At 37.0% G+C, this 20,460-nt stretch overlaps 1 protein-coding gene across 1 annotated transcript in view; it reads left to right on the top strand.

The window, feature by feature from the left end:
* LOC149945465 (nose resistant to fluoxetine protein 6-like) overlaps positions 1-18,925 on the top strand; it is a 52,066-nt gene extending 33,141 nt beyond the window's left edge. Inside the window, exons 2-15 of the mRNA XM_090175126.1 lie at positions 7,508-7,752; positions 8,458-8,572; positions 8,634-8,721; positions 13,096-13,190; positions 13,265-13,441; positions 15,499-15,592; positions 15,661-15,750; positions 16,253-16,418; positions 16,855-16,943; positions 17,322-17,444; positions 17,506-17,626; positions 18,119-18,305; positions 18,365-18,507; positions 18,568-18,925. Of these exons, the coding sequence (XP_090031252.1) occupies positions 7,508-7,752; positions 8,458-8,572; positions 8,634-8,721; positions 13,096-13,190; positions 13,265-13,441; positions 15,499-15,592; positions 15,661-15,750; positions 16,253-16,418; positions 16,855-16,943; positions 17,322-17,444; positions 17,506-17,626; positions 18,119-18,305; positions 18,365-18,507; positions 18,568-18,798 (1,964 nt within the window). The 3' untranslated portion in view covers positions 18,799-18,925. The remainder of the gene's footprint in view (positions 1-7,507; positions 7,753-8,457; positions 8,573-8,633; positions 8,722-13,095; positions 13,191-13,264; positions 13,442-15,498; positions 15,593-15,660; positions 15,751-16,252; positions 16,419-16,854; positions 16,944-17,321; positions 17,445-17,505; positions 17,627-18,118; positions 18,306-18,364; positions 18,508-18,567) is intronic.
* The last annotated feature ends 1,535 nt before the right edge of the window (positions 18,926-20,460 follow it).

Raw genomic sequence — 20,460 nt, 5'->3', positions numbered from 1 at the left:
GCTGCAGAGCACCACCTGCACCAGCGCGCAAAGTGTGACCTTCACGTATTGTCACACGCCAAGTTATCGAGTTTCTGTGTGCAAGCGACAACGGTTTAAAGTGGCTAAGTCAGAGCGGGGTTGAAGGAGCAGATGATTTTACTGAAAATCACATGGACATGTTGGTTCCAGTAGTCATTCTTGAGACCACACATGAGTCCCCGTGGACTGAATTACAATGAATGTTCTTTTACGAATTTTAGTAGTTCCTTAATACTTAAAATTTAAGTATTTTATTGTTCGATTTTCTCACTGTGATTCTAGACTACGTTCTGTCTAAAATACTAGTCTTAAATATAAATAATTAAGCAAATTATGTTTTTTTTTAAATAAATCCAACGCAATCAAACAGATTAACGTATTTACACTAAAAATACGCATTTTGAAAAATCTCACGTGATATTTGGGGGGAGGGAGGGGGTAAATACTAATTATTTAAGTCCTAGCAGTAACAGTGGTACACTCCACTGGTAACTTTGTTATCTATCTTGTGTAAAAATAAAATATTTTTGTTAGTATTGATGAATGATGATGTTGTGAAGTTTATTTAACGCTTTGATTAGCTTTTGAAACAAAATAATGTATTATTTCACAGAAACATTAGTGTTATCTTAATATATACATGCGCTTAAAAAAATTAGCGCAATCGGAGCCGGCTCCTGGCTCCGGCTCTAGGATTTTGCATACGGCTCCGGCTCCGACACATCCTCGGAGCCGATATCGGTTCCGTCTCCGACCTCGGTATTTAAGAAGCGCTTGTCTACGCCCTTAACGCGATTTCCATTACTCGCTACGAAAGACATTCTATTTTCTGGGCAATTTGGGGCTCAAGACCTTCGAGGAAGCAGTGGCGTCGCTACGGGGTGCGGGGGTGTGGACCGCCCTGGGTGTTAACCTAAAAGAGCGCCAAGAGGGGTGACACTCTTGGCCCTTGAAGCATCTGGCGACAGAATAAAATCATACCTCGCTCAATGTGCAAGAGTGACAATCTAAATTTCCGCATTGGGTAACACTTACCTTAGCTACGCCACTGCGAAGTAGATCCGCATGTTTGGATCTATCAAAATAGAACGTAGCAATCTTCCTCGTCCATAAATTGGGCATTGGCTGCTATCGCACCGAAAAGATAAATATGAAAGTGGTACATCAAACGATAGGAGATATTCTCCGCTTGGACACTTCGTAGCCGCTTTCACAAGTTGGGCCATTAGAACCCATAAGGTGGACATTCCCTATCCCTCATGCTTTTGACAATAGAAAGGTAAATCGTACATCAATTTCATCAGGAGATTGCTCCTTCGTTGTCGCTGTATGTATTTAGTTCGTGGGTCTTTTTGGGTACTTGGGGCCTTAAAACGTTCGACCAAAAAACTAATACAGTTGCCAAGATTCTGAAGGCACCCTTCAACCGAGCAACGTATCCGTAAAAGAAGCGTCTTTGAAAAGTCAGGGAAGTTGAAAATAGGCCAAAAAGTCAGGGAAATGTCAGGGAATTTTTAATTGAATCCAAAAAGTAAGAGAATTTAATTTCTGAAATTTGTTAACTCATCGATTCCCTGAATCCTCAATGTACATCGCGTAGAAGTCCTAAATTCTTGCCTTGGAACTAAACTAATTCCGTAGGTTTATAGACAAATCCTTGTTTTTTTGTATATTAAATATTCGAGATCCTATAGAGGTCTCCGTGGTGCTCTAGATGTACTAGAAAACGTTTAGGGAATTTTATTTAAAATGGTAAGAGAAAACTATATTATACTACTAAATGACCGCTACCTCAAATTATACCGAAGTGGAGCTCGGGTCTCTTAAAAAAGTGTTCCCGATTTGGAAAAAAGTAAACAAAAGCGATACCGTTTTTTCTTTTGTAGATGTAGATAATACATTACCAATAAAAAAAATTCAAATTGTTTTAAATTTATCCAGTCGTTAATTTTTTTCGTAAATGAATTCGCCTATTGTTTATTTAAGATTTGGATATATTTATACTTGATATACGTTTTTGAAGGTTTGATTTCGTTAAAAGAAAAAAAAGCTGCTTTAGACCTTTATTCCGTGAATACCTATTTCTTAAAAAACATAAACCCTTCAACATATATACAACATTTTCTTTATGAACAGCGAAATATTATTCAGATAAATAATTGTTTAAAAATGTATATTTTAAAGAAATGCATTTATTCACTAGTAAACGAAATCTATTTTCTTCAAATAAACAATCGTCATTTGGGTATAGTAGGCCTTATCCATTGGATAAAAGTTGTAGGAATTCCGAGCACCAAGAAAGGGTACGAAATCGACATTAGTTTCCAAGCTAACAATTGTTACAAGCGAGAAATTCAATGAGATTGACGTGGAACTGGTTGATGGTAACGAAGCTCTTTACCACCTCTTTGACTTTCATGGCCAAAACTTGGTACTGTGTCTGACCTCCCTTCTAAGAACGGTAATCACAAAGTTTTTGTAATTTTCAATAAATATAAGAAAGGGTCAATAAAATCTCACGAAAGAGCTCGACGCAATGGAAACGCATCTTCAAAGCAACTTATTTGGCCAAAGGACACGGTACTTCCCCTAAAGAAATGATCATGAAAAGTGATGATTAAAAACGTCAGTTAATTAGAGCCATCTTTAATTCTTACAACGAAACTAAAGTTTGCCTTATTGGAGAGGAACAATGTTTATTCCAACACGAAGAGGCCGAAGTCACAATTATAAGCTATCTTCTTAAACTCAACAACGAACGAGGAACTCATTTTCAAGTTAAATCGGAGGATACCGGTATTTTCCTTCTGTTCATTTATTTGGTTTGGAAACAAAAAATAAGCTTCGCAGTGTTGACGAAGATGTTTGACGGACGAATAATTGATATAAAGAAAACCGTTTCAAAATTGGGAGATATAAGAGGCTCTATTTTGCTCTTCCAGACTTTGACCGGGTGCGATTCCGTTTCTTACCCGTTTTTGGAAAGAAAAGGTTGGTGCCTTAAAATCTTTTGTCTGATCGAAACTAGATCTTTCCCCCGAGGGGTAAGACACTCTGCGAACTCGGTGTACACTGCCGTACCTTTGACAGTGCTAAATGGAACTCTCCAACTCTTGAAAATATGTACCTTTAACAGTGCTAAATGCACGAACTCGGTGTACAGATTATCTGAGATTGTCTTACCCCTCGCTTTCCCCAATGCACGACGAGATGGCCTCGGAAGAATATTACACAAAAGCGGGTAAAGCTTTCATCTGTACGGGGAAAACAATGGACTGAGATGACCACGTTACGATACCAAATTTTTAGTAGGAGGAAAGACCCACCGAAGATTAAATCTCTTCCAACAACGAATGAAGCTACAGCTTACCACATAAAACGGGCTCGCCTTCAAGTGTTGACTTGGTGTGCCGCGGATAAGCTTAAGCCCACAAATTAAACAAGTTGGCAAGCCAAAATATACCTTTCCTCGGAAGCATTGTCCCTAGTGGTATTAATTTCTCGACACGACCCCCAAAGATATCTCCGCAATTCAAGTTATTTACGAAAAACGTATTCTCGGTTCAAACCCTGCCCGGTAAAAATTTTAATTTTAATTTAAATAATTGAGACGAAACAATCGAGTTTAATTTATTCAGAATATTATAAATTAAGTGTTTACAACAGCGAGTGAGACTTACTAAAACAATGCACAATTGAATTTAACCTTTTTTACAGTACATGTTTATCAGTTGAATATAATACTAAGCAAATTTTAATGAAAGAAATATCTACAGATGGTAATTGTATTTTTCTCGCTTACGAAATACTTGCCGCATCTTTAACGCTCATTTTTTTCAACGCTCGTAGACTTCCAGTTGACGTTGTGACTCATACCGCATGAAAAAGACCGATGCCGTCCAATTTCCAATATCATATAATGACTCGCACACCCAGGAAATCATTGACTGCGTTAGAAATCGTAGATTTCCAAATATCCACACCAAATATATTTACAAGAAGCAAAAACCTTACCGAGAGCCACTTGACTAACCGCCAGCTCTTAAAGCAATAAACGTTAAATTATCGTCTTTGAATTAACACAACTATATATAGGTCGTTAATAATACCCGTAAATAAATAACAAAAAACTAACAAAGTGGACCACCCACAGGGTCTACCCTTTAACCCTCTTATCTCGGCTGACTGCGCTAAAACAAGATTTAACCTTTAAAATTTCATTCGTAAAAAAACCAGATTAGGCCTTCATAAATTCATTAATAGAAAAAGACTTTATTACCTATTATGCTTACGATGCGTGTCTTAATTTCAATGAACCTAAGCAGCTATCGGTGGTTCTGTGGTAGAGCGCTCGACTGCCAAGCCGAATGGTCTGGGTTCGAAACCTGGGTGGCGCATTTGTTTTTAATCAATAGAGAAACGCTAAATTAGAATTTCTTCGATGCAATAATTTCAATTTCAATTCTATTTCAATTAAACCAAAATTTCGTACTCTATTAAATACGCTTCCGATAAAGCCGAAGGTCTAATTTTCAATAAGGCGTAACAAGTGTCGGTGGTTCTGTGGTAGAACGTCCGCCTGTCAAGCAGGAGGTCTCGGGTTCAAATCCCACCCGATGCGATCGCAAATTGATATTAAGACGAATATAACGAGTACAACTAGTGGAAACCCTGCCATTGGACGTTGAGAGGTAGCATTACACTCAGCACTCGGTCCGTCCCAAAGTCATTAAGAAGAAGTTGGAGAGAAAACGCCCATAAAAACACAAAAGACTCAACATGCACAACCATCAGAACACAAATACAATAAATTCAACACTCACAACCTACGCATAAACATTACAAAAACGTAACCAATCCGCAAATGAATCCATTAACGCTCACCGTCACACGGTGGTTTTGCCAGCCCTTCGAGAAAATGCGAACGCAGAGATCTCGAGAAACTGCGTACGCAGTGATTACACTTTGCATCGAAAATGCGAACGCGTTCGCAGGCCTGACAGACAGACCCAGAGACAGACACGGTGGTTGTATAACCCCTCCTAGGGGACTTTGTCCCCTCGGAGATGTAAAAATTAGCAAATTTGGGGGGCACTTGGATAAGGGGGTCCCGGTACCAAATTTTGGTACATCAGCTGTAGCCCCTGAAGGGTTTCTGAAAGTTGTTGCTTGCTCTGGCCATTCTAAAAACATGTGCGAAGGAAAACGATGTAACTTCAATTCTTCTGGCCTATCGTGTACGTCTTATTGCAAATGTGAAGGGGGGGGGCGATAACTGTAAAAATAAATACTCAGTTAATCCAGTTGTTGTATAATTTTACAATGATAAAACGAAAACTGGTAATTACATGTATGTCATTTGAATAAATATTTTTATTCATATGTAATGTGTTGAATTTCATCCTTTAACAGCTCACCCTGGTGGAATATATTAATAAATTAGGGGTTCTTTAGTTCTGTGCCGACCAAGGGATCGCGAAATTCTTTCAAATAAGATATTGCAAGCCTACATATTATTTGTACCATATGTGGATGTGGATCTCTAAGTAGCCGAATTCCGGGTCTCGGTCGGGTACCTTAGTCTGGGTTTCTGGACGTCAGAGCTTGTATAGAGAGCAAATTAGATTCGCAGAGGCATGGTATAGGTTCTTTAGGGGAAGGACTCGAGGAGTCAACCCCCAAAATTTATCTCTCTTGGACGCCCGAGACACGTTTCAGACATGAAACGTACCGTAAGAAATGTAAGAAACGTTAGGTTCAGCATTAGAAATTCAGACTGAGGTTGAGGTGATACACAGTATAGGACGGTTGTAAAGTGCTGCCAGACCGACACCGACAAAAGACTTTGGACATAGGTAGCATAGAGTTTTGAATACTTAGAGAGAATGATCCACTTATGTTTGTACGAATCACAGTAACGGGCTTAAAATTATCTCAGCGCCCCCTAGTGGCAGTAATGAATAATTTATAAATTTAACAGCATCGAAATGACTTAGCGGTCGTGAAATGCTTTTAAATGAGATATTACAAGCCTATATTATTTGCAAAAATCAACATTAAGGGATTAAAAAATATCACACTGCCCCCTGGTGATAGATATTGGTAATTCATCACGACTATGATATTAAAAAGTCCAATATCTATCAAATGACACCTTAAACGTAATATTCGGACAAGGCGTTCTGGGGGTAAATCCCGTTTAGTGTTATGGTACCGGCGGCCATCTTGATGACGTCATAACTTAAAATGCCCAACTTTATCGCTCTGGCACCCGGCAGATTCGTGATCAGCACCCTCGAAAATACCAGAATCATTTAAAATACAATTGCCGGACTTAATCCGACGATTCACCCCTCTGTCTCCTGGACTATAAGTAACAGATGCGTTTAACGTGATACATCAGATACTCAGTTACGTTAGGTGAAAATCCAAAAATTTTACCTTCTAGGAATAATTTCTGAGCAGTTTTGTTTAAAACCAATGTCAATATGTCATGGTCAAATATAAATATAAAGGCTAGAGTCTGAGAAATATAAATTTGGTGGAACTATTTGTAGTACTCATTTCTACTATTAACGCTACAAACTAAACATTAGTTGAATTAACATTATAATTAGTTGAATTAACATTATAATTAGTTGAATTAACATTATAATTAGTTGAATTAACATTATAATTAGTTGAATTAACATTATAATTCGTTGAATTAACATAATAATTAGTTGAATTAACATTATAATTAGTTGAATTAACATTATAATTAGTTGAATTAACATTATAATTAGTTGAATTAACATTATAATTAGTTGAATTAACATTATAATTAGTTGAATTAACATTTTAATTAGTTGAATTAACATTATAATTAGTTGAATTAACATTATAATTAGTTGAATTAACATTATAATTAGTTGAATTAACATTATAATTAGTTGAATTAACATTATAATTAGTTGAATTAACATTATAATTATTTGAATTAACATTATAATTATTTGATTTAACATTATAATTATTTGAATTAACATTATAATTATTTAAATGAACATAATCTATACCATATTCCTACGGGTCTTCTGTATGTCTGTCTGACTTGCGTCTGTTTCTCTATAGACGTCCGAACCGTTCCTCCAAATTTCTCACAGCTATTCTTATGGCGCAAAGGCAGCGAGTTGCGCTATTTTCATCGATTTCCAATTTGGGTTAAGTTAATTAATTAAATAATGTTAAAAAGTGAGTCGACATCTATGTATTTTTGCCCCTGGAAAGGTGCCGTGAATCTTGCAACCTACATACACCTATACAACCAATATTGTTCCGCCTCAGTCAATTTCACTGGGGGGGGGGGGGGGGGGGGGATTGGATTTTGATAATGACCCGGTCTTCACGGGATTTTAGTTCTAGATAATATAATTATCATTATATTCGGAATTATTAATATAGTCTATATTTATATAATTATAATTATATTATTAAAACAAAACAGTGCTGGATGCGAGTGGAAAACCAGGAGCCGGACTGTTATCAGCTACTACGTCTCAACTTGGATCTTACCATCAGTGCTTGAGAGTGGTGATTCCCGATGTAAGTCGCTCCACGAAACAGCAGCGTCCAGTTCAAACTGGTCAGTTCTGCATCGTCACAGTTCGCCCGCCACTACCCCCCAGGCCCGACCGAATGGTACTCTTCAAATCGGTATTTCTCCACATTAACGCCACGTTTAAAAGCGAGGTAAGTCAAGAACATTTAAACGAACCAGCCCTTTCCTAATTATTCTAAGACCAAAATTAACATAATACGATTAAGTTTGACACATCCTATTCAATGTCAATTTCTTTAATTAGCTTTACGTGGCTATGGACTATGAACTCTCGACTATATGAATGTTCACCAACAACATATTTGAAAGATCAGACCAGGCTAACTAGAATTCTAAAAACTTTCAAAAATAAAAATAACGTTAGCTTTGTTAAAAAAAAATTAATTTATAAAATTGAATATTACTAACACATATCTTCCTTTCTGAAGGTAGTTATATTCGCATTTAGACCGAAACGCGTATTTCTCAACTAGCAGAAATTTGGCCAAAATTACCATTAGCCAACAGACTATCTCTAACCCAAATTGAGGGGTCCGACACTGGCCAATTTTGCGATTAGGATTTGGAATCTCAAGTTGTTTCGGAAATCAAAAACTTATTTTTGAGATTTCGGAGAACATTTTTCGGTTCTTATCGGGTTTTAAGGCTGATTTGGAGATTTTTGATCTGATTTTCGAACAGATATCGAGATTTTAAAGTTCATTTAAAATTTTCTACAATATTTTTTTGTGAGTGTACGGGATTTGTAGGAATGTTGACCCTCGACCAAAATGTTTCTTTGTCCTACTTAATAGTGATAAGTAACTTTTGCCAACACTAATAAGTCACCCGTTTAGCTGATGAACTATGTCAGTGATTTATTATTCGCTGCGTACGAAAGCGCCATCAAGTTTGGCTTGTGCATTCCATCCGCTTGTCAGAAAGAGGATCTGGACCAGATTGTGGAATATGGTACGTTGAAGACTCTTCCAATGAGCTTAACTCCAAATTAACAATCCTTTCCCTGACGTAGCGGGAAGTCAAATCGGGGCAAATGTTGAAGTCGAAAGTTGCGAAGTACCGCAACCATTCCACATGAGCACGTTGCAGATTGTCATTTTGTAAGCTGCTGTTATCAGAAGTTAATTATCTAAGTTATTCAAACGAAATTGTTCTCATAATGGAGACATTGATCTTCAGACAAAAGGGGATTAACCACAACAATCACGATTTAGTCATTTAAATGCGATTGTAACCGTTTTATCATGAATTTAACCAATTTTTGATTATTTCATGCAATTAACGATTATTTCATGCAATTAACGATTATTTCATCCAATCATGATTTATTCCCATTTATCATGATTTATTCCAATTATTAATGATTCATTCCTATGAATCATGATTTATACCAGTTAGTCATTATTTATTACAAATAATCATGATTAAAATCCTATTAATCATGAATTATTCCAGTTTATCATGAATTATTAAAATTAACCACGATTTTTTTCCAATTAACCACGATTTATTCCAGTTTATCATGATTTATTCCAATAAATCATAAATCAAGCCAATTAATCATTATTTCATGCATTTTAACGTTATTTCCTCCGATTTATCATGATTTCCACCTATTGATCATGAAATTCTCCTATGATTCATGATGTCTTCCAATTAATCTATAAATCTTCCTATTATTCATGATTTCATCCAATTAATGGTGCTTTCCTACAATTAATCATGAAATCATCGAAATAATCATGATTTCCTCCAATTAATCAACAAATCTTTATTTTTATCATGATTTTGCTACAATTGATCATAAGATTACCCTATTAATCATGATTTCCTCCAATTAACGATGATTTCATCCAATAAATAATGATTTAATCCAATTAATGATGATTTATTCCTATTTAGCACGATATCTTGCAATTAATGATGATTTATTCCTATTTAGCACGATATCTTGCAATTAATGATGATTTATTCCTAATTAGCACGATATATTTCAATAAACGATGATGTCATTCAATAAATGATTATTTATTTCAATTAAGCACGATATCTTGCAATAAACTACGATTTCATCCAATTAATCGTGTTTAATCTTGGAAATCATGATTTAATTCAGTTAATCATAATTTAATCTTTTTAATCATGATTTAATTCTTATATTCGTGATGTCATCCTTATAATCATGATTTCCTCTTTATAATCATGTATTCATCCGTATAATCATGATTTCATCCTTATAATCATGATTTCTTTTTAAATCGTTATTTCATCTATTTAGTCCTTATTTAATATTTTTGATCATTATTTTATCTCTTTAATCTTATTGATTATGATTTATCTTTTGAATCATGATTTTATTTTTTAATCATCATTTAATCTTTTGAATCATGATTTTCTTTTTTAATTATCATTTAATCTTTTTAATCCTGATATATTCTTTTAAATTGTGGTATATTCATTTTAATAATGATTTAATCCTTTTAATTATGTTTAATAAAAACTTGCTGAGGTAAACGATAATAGTTAGTGTCGGGAGCTGTTGGCTCACGTGGCATGAAGGGCTTGCACCACCCTCCTACGCATTGTAACCCGGCCACCTGTTACTTGATCACGCACAAGCAACATTGCTTATGTGGTCGAAGGGTATTAGCTCTGTTTTTAAAAAAAATATATGTATATTTTCAATCATGATTTTATCTTTTGAATAATGATTAAATTTTCCAATCATGATTTAATTTTTTAATCTTGTTTTAATTTTTTTGATCATGATTTCCCATTTTTGATCATAATTTCCTCTTTTTAATTATGATATCATCTTTTTGATCATGATTTTTTTAATCACGACTTAATTTTTTTAATCATTAGTCTTTTAAGTGTGCCTTAATAATCATGTTAACGATTCGCAATTGCTTCTTAAGGAATATATTTGGAAATTTGAGACTACAACTGCATTTTTGCCCTTACTTATCAGCACTATAATACATGTAACCTGTTAGTCGTTCTGTCAAAAACTAAAATATACAATTATACAGTAATTGAGCCATCGTTTCACACCCAATCCCTGGGGATTTGTGTGTACTGGTTCCACGTACAGTGTAGCCGATGTCACCATGTCGTTCATATATCTTTTACAGTGAGGTTTAGAAGGGTTAATGATATGCAAATTTATTGGGCAGAACACCTTCTTAAAAGCCCAATATTGATTTCTGAGACAAGTCGCCCAGAAATTAAATAGCGTCCATTTCTGTGATTTTGGCATTCTTCTACTGAAGTATCAATCGAAATAAAATGACCCAACCTTCTTGGAAGCAAGTGGGTATTTTCCCGTTGGCAAACAAAGTCTGAAATCGGATGGGTTTAATCAGTGGCGGACTGGGTCTAATATTTTGGGCTGCCAGAAGACAAAGGGCCCCAGCTTTAACAACTATAAGGCTATCATGTTTGAACGGCCCACTTCATGAAGGGTCCGTGGGGCCCACCTGCCATCGGGCAGGTTCACTCTATGGCCAGTCCGCCACTGGGTTTAATCAGGTGTTAACAGTTCATAGCCGGGCGCTTTTCCCAACGCGCGCTGTCAACGAAAAACGCGTCTTTCCCTGCTCTAACCTTTACCCCCAAACCGTGGTATCTCCAGTCTCGGAGACGGACCCGAGATGAAATATTTTAGTGACGCTCTCTAGCGAGGATTGTGGGAACTAGCGCTGAAGAAAAAACCAGTTCTGACGGGGTTGTAGAGCCGCTTCAGCGTGAGCCCGCGAGAAGGGTTTTTTTCTCCCAGAGGGCGCAATGTTGATAGTATAGTATCTCACGCGACGGCCGAGAAAAAAGAAAACGCCAGAGAGAAAATTCGAGGGTTGGGTAGAAAGCGGGAATTATTGGGAAAAACGGGATTTGGGTTCACGACGCCGGGGCCCATTCACCGCGGCAACCGCTGTCAACTCCTAGTCATGTCTCCTGGTGTTAGTTTTAGTAGGGAACTGTTACTTTTTACTCTTTAACAATGGTCATGGTTATTGGGCCAGCATAGTTACGGTTTTTTCACCGGGTGAGTAACAACCAAAAGTAAATAAATAAGATAAAGTCTAATAGTGCCTATAGATTTTACCTTCCACCATGCTTGACATCCTTTTTAAAGAGCTATCGATCACGTGTTTTTTCCACCAATAGAAAAGCACTTTATTCTACGCAGTCGTGTTTGCCCCATTTCCCATTAATTCCAAGTTTTTCCTATTTGGCCCTCAATTTGAGTTGGCCCCGATCTGACCGGCGATCGCCGGTTAGCCGCCCGGGCCAGTCCGGGCCTGTTTTCCCGCGAAAAGTAGTGCATTCCGGGGAATTTTGGGACATTGTTAAGCACTTCGCTTTCGACGTCTCGAATGATCGAATCGTCCGCTTTTGTTACAGAAACGCTAGCCTAGTATTTTACTTCGCGTTCGGTTTTGTTTGGACCTCGTTTAAAGATATTAATTAAGTGATTAGTTTAATACAGTGAATAAAAATGCCACGTAAGTAACCTTTGCCGCCGATTGCAGTTTTAAACACCCCGAAAGTTCAATCCAAAAACCAATTATCCCTCAAATAAGATGTCGCAGGTCGAGGCGATATTATTAGACTTTATCTCAATATTTACTTTTGATCGCATGGCATGAAGGGCTTGCCACCAGCCTCCTACGCATTGTAACCTGGCCACCTGTTTAAGGCATTAAAAGTTGCTTGATGACTTGGGTCTAAGGTGGTACCTTGCGGATTAAAATTAAAGTGTGTCAACTCTAACTTTGTGCCTTTCAAAATATATACTAAGAGCTAGTATCGCAATAGACTACATAGCCTACTAGTTGGAAAAGTACTAACTTATTCATATTTAGCCTAAGGTCTGGCGCGATTTTCTCTCTTCAATTTTTTCGTCCGAAGACCTAAGTTCTAAAACGCCTCACTCTGCAGTGCTGAAGTGGGGAAATTAAGTTTTTTAATGATTTATTTTTAATCCCCTCTCCCACTACCTCTTTTACTTCGCGATAAGCTCTCATTAAACATTATACCGTACTGACCCCCTTTTGGGTCTTATGTCTATTTTGGTGATATAGAAATAGTTCTTCTCTTGAGTTTTTATTGCTTAGGGAGCTTTTTATTGGGAAAGGGTACTTAAAATGAAGAGGGTGGTTGGGAAAGCGCTCCTTTTCGTAAATAATCCCTTTATTTAATAAGTGAACCGATATATTGGAAACTTGTTTTAAATATCACATTCATATGCAATTATCACCAAAGTCGAATGCCCAGCATGGGGCTTTACAATATAACTCTCAGAGGCCCTTTTTAGGCCCTCAAAAGTCGATTTGTCGGCCCACAAGAAAAAATGAGAAGTAGATTATAGCCTGCAATTTTTTAGGACCATTTCAGTAACTTCATTTAACTAACTTCTAGTATTATAACACAATAGAAATATTTAAACTACAATTTTAAAATTTTTCATTTAGGGCATTGCTTTTAAGTTTTATAATGATATGTCTTGTGGCAACCCTAATATCCGAAGTTCATCAACACAGGCTCTGGGTGGAGAAGGAAATGGACAGTAAGTTGACCGCTTGATTCCGAAAACTCTGGCCCGGTTCCGAAATTCTCAAAATTCATCATTTACATTCGCAGTAAGCTACGCTCAACGAATTTTGCTATCATTTTCGATAGTTGAAAATTTTAGAAAATTCCTTGGAACTAAACCAACTGCCAAACGTTCCTTGGATGCTTGTAATGGGATCCGATACCTGTCGGCCACCTGGGTGATGCTGGCACACAGTTATTTAATGTTAAACAGAAATATACTACGTAGGATTAAACGATTGTTATCCCTTGAGCAAGGAAATTATAAATTTATGCACTGGGAATGTCTAAGGGCTTGAAGATTTCCATAGAAACGGGCATGGTTTATAGCCATGTCTAGAATACCTAGCCTTCAATACCTGCTGTAATCTTTTTTAACAATCTAAATCATGGAACTAAAGTTGTTTCGTAAAAAACATAATAAACTATCCAAGAACTTCAGAGCCCCAACAGTCGGGCTGACGGCAAAAATCATGTCCGGCGTGTGATTCCCTTTGTCTTGTTATCGGACTCGATATCCGAGTTTCTGAGAATCCAATGGAGAAGCGCAAAGCATACGGGCCGACTGTTAGCCGACTGCAAAATGACCGTCCATTAAGTGGTCGGACGAGACTCAGTTAAGAGGCCTCCTCGACTCTGAGCCGCCTCGAAAACGGCTACCGTTATTGTGGTCGGGAATTAAACGACTTTCACACTTTGTTGACCCCCAGCCAACTAAAAAAGTACTGTCTGTATAGTAATATTTTAGCTTTGTCCCTTTTTTTTGCATCCCGCCTCCCAAAATATGGCACTTCTCATTTAACCTCACTCAGTTTAACAGAAAGCAGTTAAGATCCACAATTAGAAGTTTTGATATATTGTCTCGACATGTATCTCGCTAACGTCACCTGTTATATTTATCCGAAGATTTTTCTATTTTCTTTATTTTATTGTTCCACATATATTATTTGTAATTAACAATAACAATTGTATAGCATGTGACCCCTCCTACCTAAGCATAGGCTTGTGTTTAGGAGGGGGTCTTTAATGTATCTTAAAAAAAAGATATTATTACAGAAAATATAGTTTACAGTGATCGTGTGAGTATATTAATACGTTGAACTTTTAATAATGGTTATAAAAACAGCAGTTAATTTCATTATGGAATTTGTCAAAGGATTCTTTTTTCTCACCTCAGTATTTCGAATGTTGTATAGTATTGGACCAAGATATTGTGCGTTTCTTGGGGTATTACATTAGAATTGTTTACTATCTTGGTCCAATACTATACCTCTATGTCATAAAACTAATTAGTTTTATGACATAGAGGTTATTTTGCCTTCTGTTCAGTTTTAAATCTTGTGGATGTTATATTAGAACTTATTACATTGGAATTGTTTACTAGTGATTTAGTTTTAAAATAGTTTTTACAATACAATTCTATAAAATTCATGCTTTTAAGGCAATACTTTTTGTTCTTAATGCAAAAGAGTATTTCTAGGTGCGAATCGTACGCACCGCCTCAGCATAATAACCCGTGATTAATAATAGATTAAACTACACTGAAGTAAACAGTTGGCATAATGGAAGTATCTAGAAAGTCACGTAGTAAACTTAGCCCAAATACGGCAGATCGCAATCGTTTTGACACTTATTTTATATGATCATTCCATTTAAATGTTGATCTACAATTATTCCAAGATAATTTACTGATTCTGCTTTAATAATTATGGGGCACGTACATAGGTGATAATTATTATTTATATTATCATGTAGTTTTAGATTATCGATTGATGTTCCATCAGCTTAAGATTGGGAAAAGGTAATATAATTAAATTTATCAGCGATTAAACTCAGAAGGTTTACACCAAACCAGTTTTGCGTATTCATTTATCTTAAGTAAGCTTTTTTAAATACGTATATATGTAAGTCGGAAAAGCGTCGAACCGAATGTCGGTCAATTACTTTCTGACAAGTTATTTTAGGGTCGGCGGTCGAATTTGACTGCTTGATTTTCTACAGAATTTCGCCGACTCATCGCCAACTATGACTCCTACCCGACTGACTCGTTTCCTAGCCGACTAAAAAATGTAAACTCAATGCTACTGGGGAGACATCTGGTAAGCCCATTCTCCTCGTGAATGTCTTCCATTAGCGACGACGGAGAGCAAATTATTTTGAAAATAAGACGTAGTTTTAACCACACCCGTTTCTCCACGTGGCCATATACCCATAGACATTCCAAGTGAATTAATATATAATTTCTTGACTGAGCGTATATGATAATAATTTTTCACGTACAGGAGAATCGCTCAATATCAAAGCGATAACGGAAGACTTTTTCTTTACGGTTATCACGGGTGCTTTCGTGTCCGTCGAATCTTTCCTTTTGATCACGTAAGTGTCAAGTTAACACCCGCAAAAACGCTCTAAACACTGGACTAACATAATTCTAATACACACAGGGGAGTCTTACTTTCGCACAACGTCGTTATGGATTTTGACAAAGATCGAACTTACACTCCAATCATCAACTTCTTGCGCAGGATTTGGAGGTTCAAAACATTTTTTATCCTTAATTCCAAAATGACGGCAGCTGAAATCAATAAAACGTAGCTATGAAGTCAAGTGCCGTGATCACCTTCTTATTTCTCAGAGAACGTCTGTTCAACATTTCGTAGCTCCCTCTGCTGACTGAAAAATAAATAAAAAAGCTTAATTAAATATAAAATGTTTAGTATAAATAATATTTTTGTACCAGCTATATAATCGAATAATATTTACACATATTATGAACATTAGAATACATAATTTACTCTTTGCCTTATTATCATTTTAAATTTCAAAATTTTAAATTTTTTAATTATTATGAAAATATATTATGAACATTGTTAAATATGATGGGTTATTGATCTACATATGGCGACAATGGCATATTCCTCAATTAAACTCCATCAAAACCATTCGAAAAGAATGGGGATAGCTGTTTGTTTGTTTGTTCTCGTTTGTCTACATTCGTTCTAGCTCATGCTAACAATATCGATATTCCCATTTAAGGTTTTGGCCAACTGTGCTGGTGATAACGAGTGTAATGATTCTTTTGCCGTTAATATCTTCGGGACCAGACTTCAAAGAAACCATGGTAGACTACGCAGACAATTGCGAAAAGAAGTGGTGGACCAATCTAATTTTCATCACAAATTTCATGCCACAAAAATCTGTGGTAAATAACTTGTTTTCAAGCCATCGCTAGTAAAGGGAGTAAAACCTCTAGTACCTCTAGAACAGACCCAAAAGGGTTCCAATATTTCCCCTTTCTCTTGTGGCTTTAATCAATTAAATTTTTGAAGTCTTAAATGCAAACAAAAGTATAATAATAAGAATATGTATAACAATTAGCAAAAATAATTACCGAGCTGATTTCCAAAGTTATTGCGGTTTAGTTCAGCACAGAGCCCTTTCGTGTCTAAATATACCGAAAGCAGAACAATCAAAGACGATAATATAGTACTTAGTTCATTTGCAAGCCCAAGTTGGAGCTGAGTGAGAGGGTCAGTGTTGAAAGAAAATAAAATTAGCAATAAACAATAGGAAGTTTCATAATTATAATTATTTTGTTGCTTATGATACAAACTACAATAGACTTTGTTTTGTTGTAGCATTTGCAGTGCCTGCCACACTTGTGGTACGTTTCCGTTGACATGCAACTACTTCCACTTAGTATCGTCTATTACTACCTTCTGTTCAGGTACAGTACGATTGTTGCCTTCGTTAATCTAAAAGCCCGTGCACGCCTCCCGACGCGACGTCTTGTTTCTTTCCGTCTGATTCAATGAAGATGGCTCTAATCTGGACCTAATAAGGTTTCTTCAAAACCTTTATCTTAATTTTTACCACAAGACACAACAACAGTTTATATTAAAATCATTTAAACTAATTAAATATGTGTCCTCACCTTTCTTTTCCTCAAATTCTGAGTAATAAAGAAAATTACACATCAAATTTTTGCAACGACATGTTTTAGTTGCCTAGGCAACAGGGTCCAAATACGAGAGAGCCAAGTGGCCAGAATTGTCGACATAAAATGCAAGAAATTACGACAACTAACGAAACTTAACTTTTACAGAAAGCCACTCTATGGGAAGGTGTTTCTTGGTATTTGCACGTCCATATCAGCTGTTTCCAGTGGACTGGTCACTTATTTAATGGACTATCCTCCAGCTTTCTTAATCAACACTCCGGATGAAAGGTAGAGTCGTTACGGTTAAAATTGATTGGTAGGGTGTTATATTATTTTATGTCCAACACAGAGTGGTAGTAGAATTTTTCCGCAACGTGTACGTTCTACCTCACGTTCACCTGGGAGTTTACAGCGTCGGTTTATTCCTGGGAACGTACCTGGCAAGACACAAGAATACCTCTGTAACACGAGTACGTAAAGTAGCTTTAATGCAAGATGGAAGCGACTTTGAAGAAACTTTAGCAAATAGTTTTGTCTTCCCAAGCTATAAAAATGTGGGAACTAAAAAAGCCAGGGGAAAACATCAAACTATTATCCGGTTTAAAAAGTTCTAAAATTAACAGATTAACCAATTTATCTAAAGTATTAAACTCTAGTCTACCCCTTGCTGAATTGCCCTTGTAACATTTATAAAAACCAAATCTTGTATTTTTGGGTTATTATTTTTAATTTCATTATATTGAGTCGATTCTGAATTGTTTTCAATTTTGCAGCAAATATTTTTTCTAAAAAATCTAGGCGTATAATAATTGGACTTTCTATTTCTTATTTGGTATGGTACTTGGGGCTACACAGAGAGGGGTGACCAAAGAAAAAGATCAAATAATTCTTACGATCTGTAAATCTTTCGGGATAGCCGGGACCGTTAAGCTACTAATTTTTATTCTTACTTTAATGTACAGGGTAAAGCCGCACTAGCTTGGATATTGTCCGTTTGCGTTGGAATTACGGTAGTTTACGCCGTCTATCCGTGGAACGTGGATGTCCAATATACGATGTTGGAAGCCGTGCTTTTCTCGGCGACTCAACGGACAGTTTGGGCTCTTTGTTTAGCTTGGGTCGTGTACGCCTGTTACGTCGGCAAAGGAGGTTAGCCATTAAAAATAGTTCAGTTAGAAACACGCCAATGAAATTAATCATATTGACAGGGTATGTCAACAGCATATTATCGTGGCCGGGGTTCCAGCCGCTAGTTAAAATATCCTACAGTCTGTACTTGGTTCACGTACCCGTTTACATGGTCTTCTACGCCTCCAGACTGGGAAACCAAGATTTCTCTAACAGCGCATTCGTAAGAGGAATTTAAGTAATAGTACCCTTAACATTTATCCGAACCCTTTATATTTCAAAGATCTTCAATTATTTCGGAACGTTGGTCACGAGCCACATCTTGGCTGTGTTCTTGAGACTGTTCTACGAGGCACCTTGCATGGAGCTAGAACGCGTATTTTTCTCTTGGTTGTCAAGCGGCGCCAAGAACAAGTCTGAGAAGGTCAAGGAAGACCAATGCGAAGACATTTACACGAGAAAAAACTCCATTAGTGAGGGCGTTGAAAATGGTGCCTTCAAAATACACTTGTAGAATATACTTTCTAAATTATAACACACGATGCTTACTTATGTGACTCGCTATCAAAACTAGCACTAGGCTATTTAACACAACCATGAAGCTTAATATTACCAATAGACCGAATTCACATATCACGTTATAAAAGGTGAATTATTAAATAAAGTATTTGTAATTATGTCAAAACAGTGTCTCTTTGTATTTGAAATAAATAAAACTTGAGATAAGCTTTTATAAAATCGGGGGGGGGGGGGGGGTGTGTGTGTGTGTGTGTGTGTGTGCCGGCACACGATAGATACCTGGGGCCAGGTGCAAGAATTTAACCCATCTAGTGGGGACTGAACCTATAAGTGGGGACAATTTCCGGTCCCCACTTGCAGTAATAGTTAGAATTAGTTAATTAGGCTAACTATTACTCACTTGCACTTTTTACATTCAAACTGGGGTTTTTGTTGTAAACACAGATCCCATATATGGCGCCAGTATATAAATTGCACCGGAGTTCCCAAATCTACGAAAAAAATCTTATGTCATCTCCTCAACTTAGATATGGGGACCAAAAAATCGATTTTCATTACAAATGCCATTGATAGATGGGGTCAGGTATAAGGTCCCCACGTATGAGGCCTAACATATAAAATACACTAATATCCCCATGAACAAAGAAATTACGGACTTACCTTATAAATTTCAGACAATGTTGCAGTTTTTTTTTAAATTTCACGGCAAGCGCGCTCTCCTTCAATTTCTCACGCGCCTTATTTCAAAAGATCTATAGTCAATTACCAGATAATACAGGGTGTTTGTTTGAACATCCGCTTTTCAAATCACCAATTTTCAACTTAGACGTTCGAAATATTTAGAACTATCACATATAGTGTTGTAGCTGCTCTCGTGAGCGTTTTTAATTGGCAACAGTCATATTTCTCGGAAATACCGGGTGTTTGTTTTTCTATTTGCTATTTAAATCAACAATATAAAACTTCGGCTGCCCAAATTATGAAAATATCTCTTGGTGCAGGAGCTGTTGTTGCGGGTTTTTTTTTAAACGACAACAGAGACCTATATTCTGCCGACCATTAGGCCTACACGTACGCATCTATTGGGCCTACATTAACGCATCAATTTTGCCTACACTTGCGCATCCACTGGGCCTACACTTGCGCATCCACCGGGCCTACACTTGCGCATCCACTGGGCCTACACTTGCGCATCCACTGGGCCTACACTTGCGCATCCACTGGGCCTGCACTTGCGCCTCCACTGGGCCTACACTTGCGCATCCACTGGGCCTACACTTGCGCATCCACTGGGCCTACACTTGCGCATCCACTGGGCCTACACTTGCGCATCCACTGGGCCTACACTTGCGCATCTATTGAGCCTACACTTGCGCATCCAATGGGCCTACATTTACGCTTTTTTTGCCTACACTTACGCATCTATTTTGCCTACACTTACGCATCTATTTGGCCTACACTTTCGCATCCACTGGGCCTACACTTGCGCATCTATTGAGCCTACACTTGCGCATCTATTGAGCCTACACTTGCGCATCTATTAGGCCTACACGGTACACGTACATAGTTTATATCGCACATATATTTAGCCTTTATTTTTCCAGCTGTTCAGCCTATATAACTTCGTTAATTACGCTAACGTTAGGGTGAATCTGAT

This window comes from Leiobunum rupestre, chromosome 5 (assembly GCF_980474605.1).
Source record: "Leiobunum rupestre chromosome 5, qqLeiRupe1.1.hap1, whole genome shotgun sequence".
NCBI lineage: Eukaryota > Metazoa > Arthropoda > Arachnida > Opiliones > Sclerosomatidae > Leiobunum > Leiobunum rupestre.
This window is presented reverse-complemented; position numbering and strand designations above follow the sequence as displayed.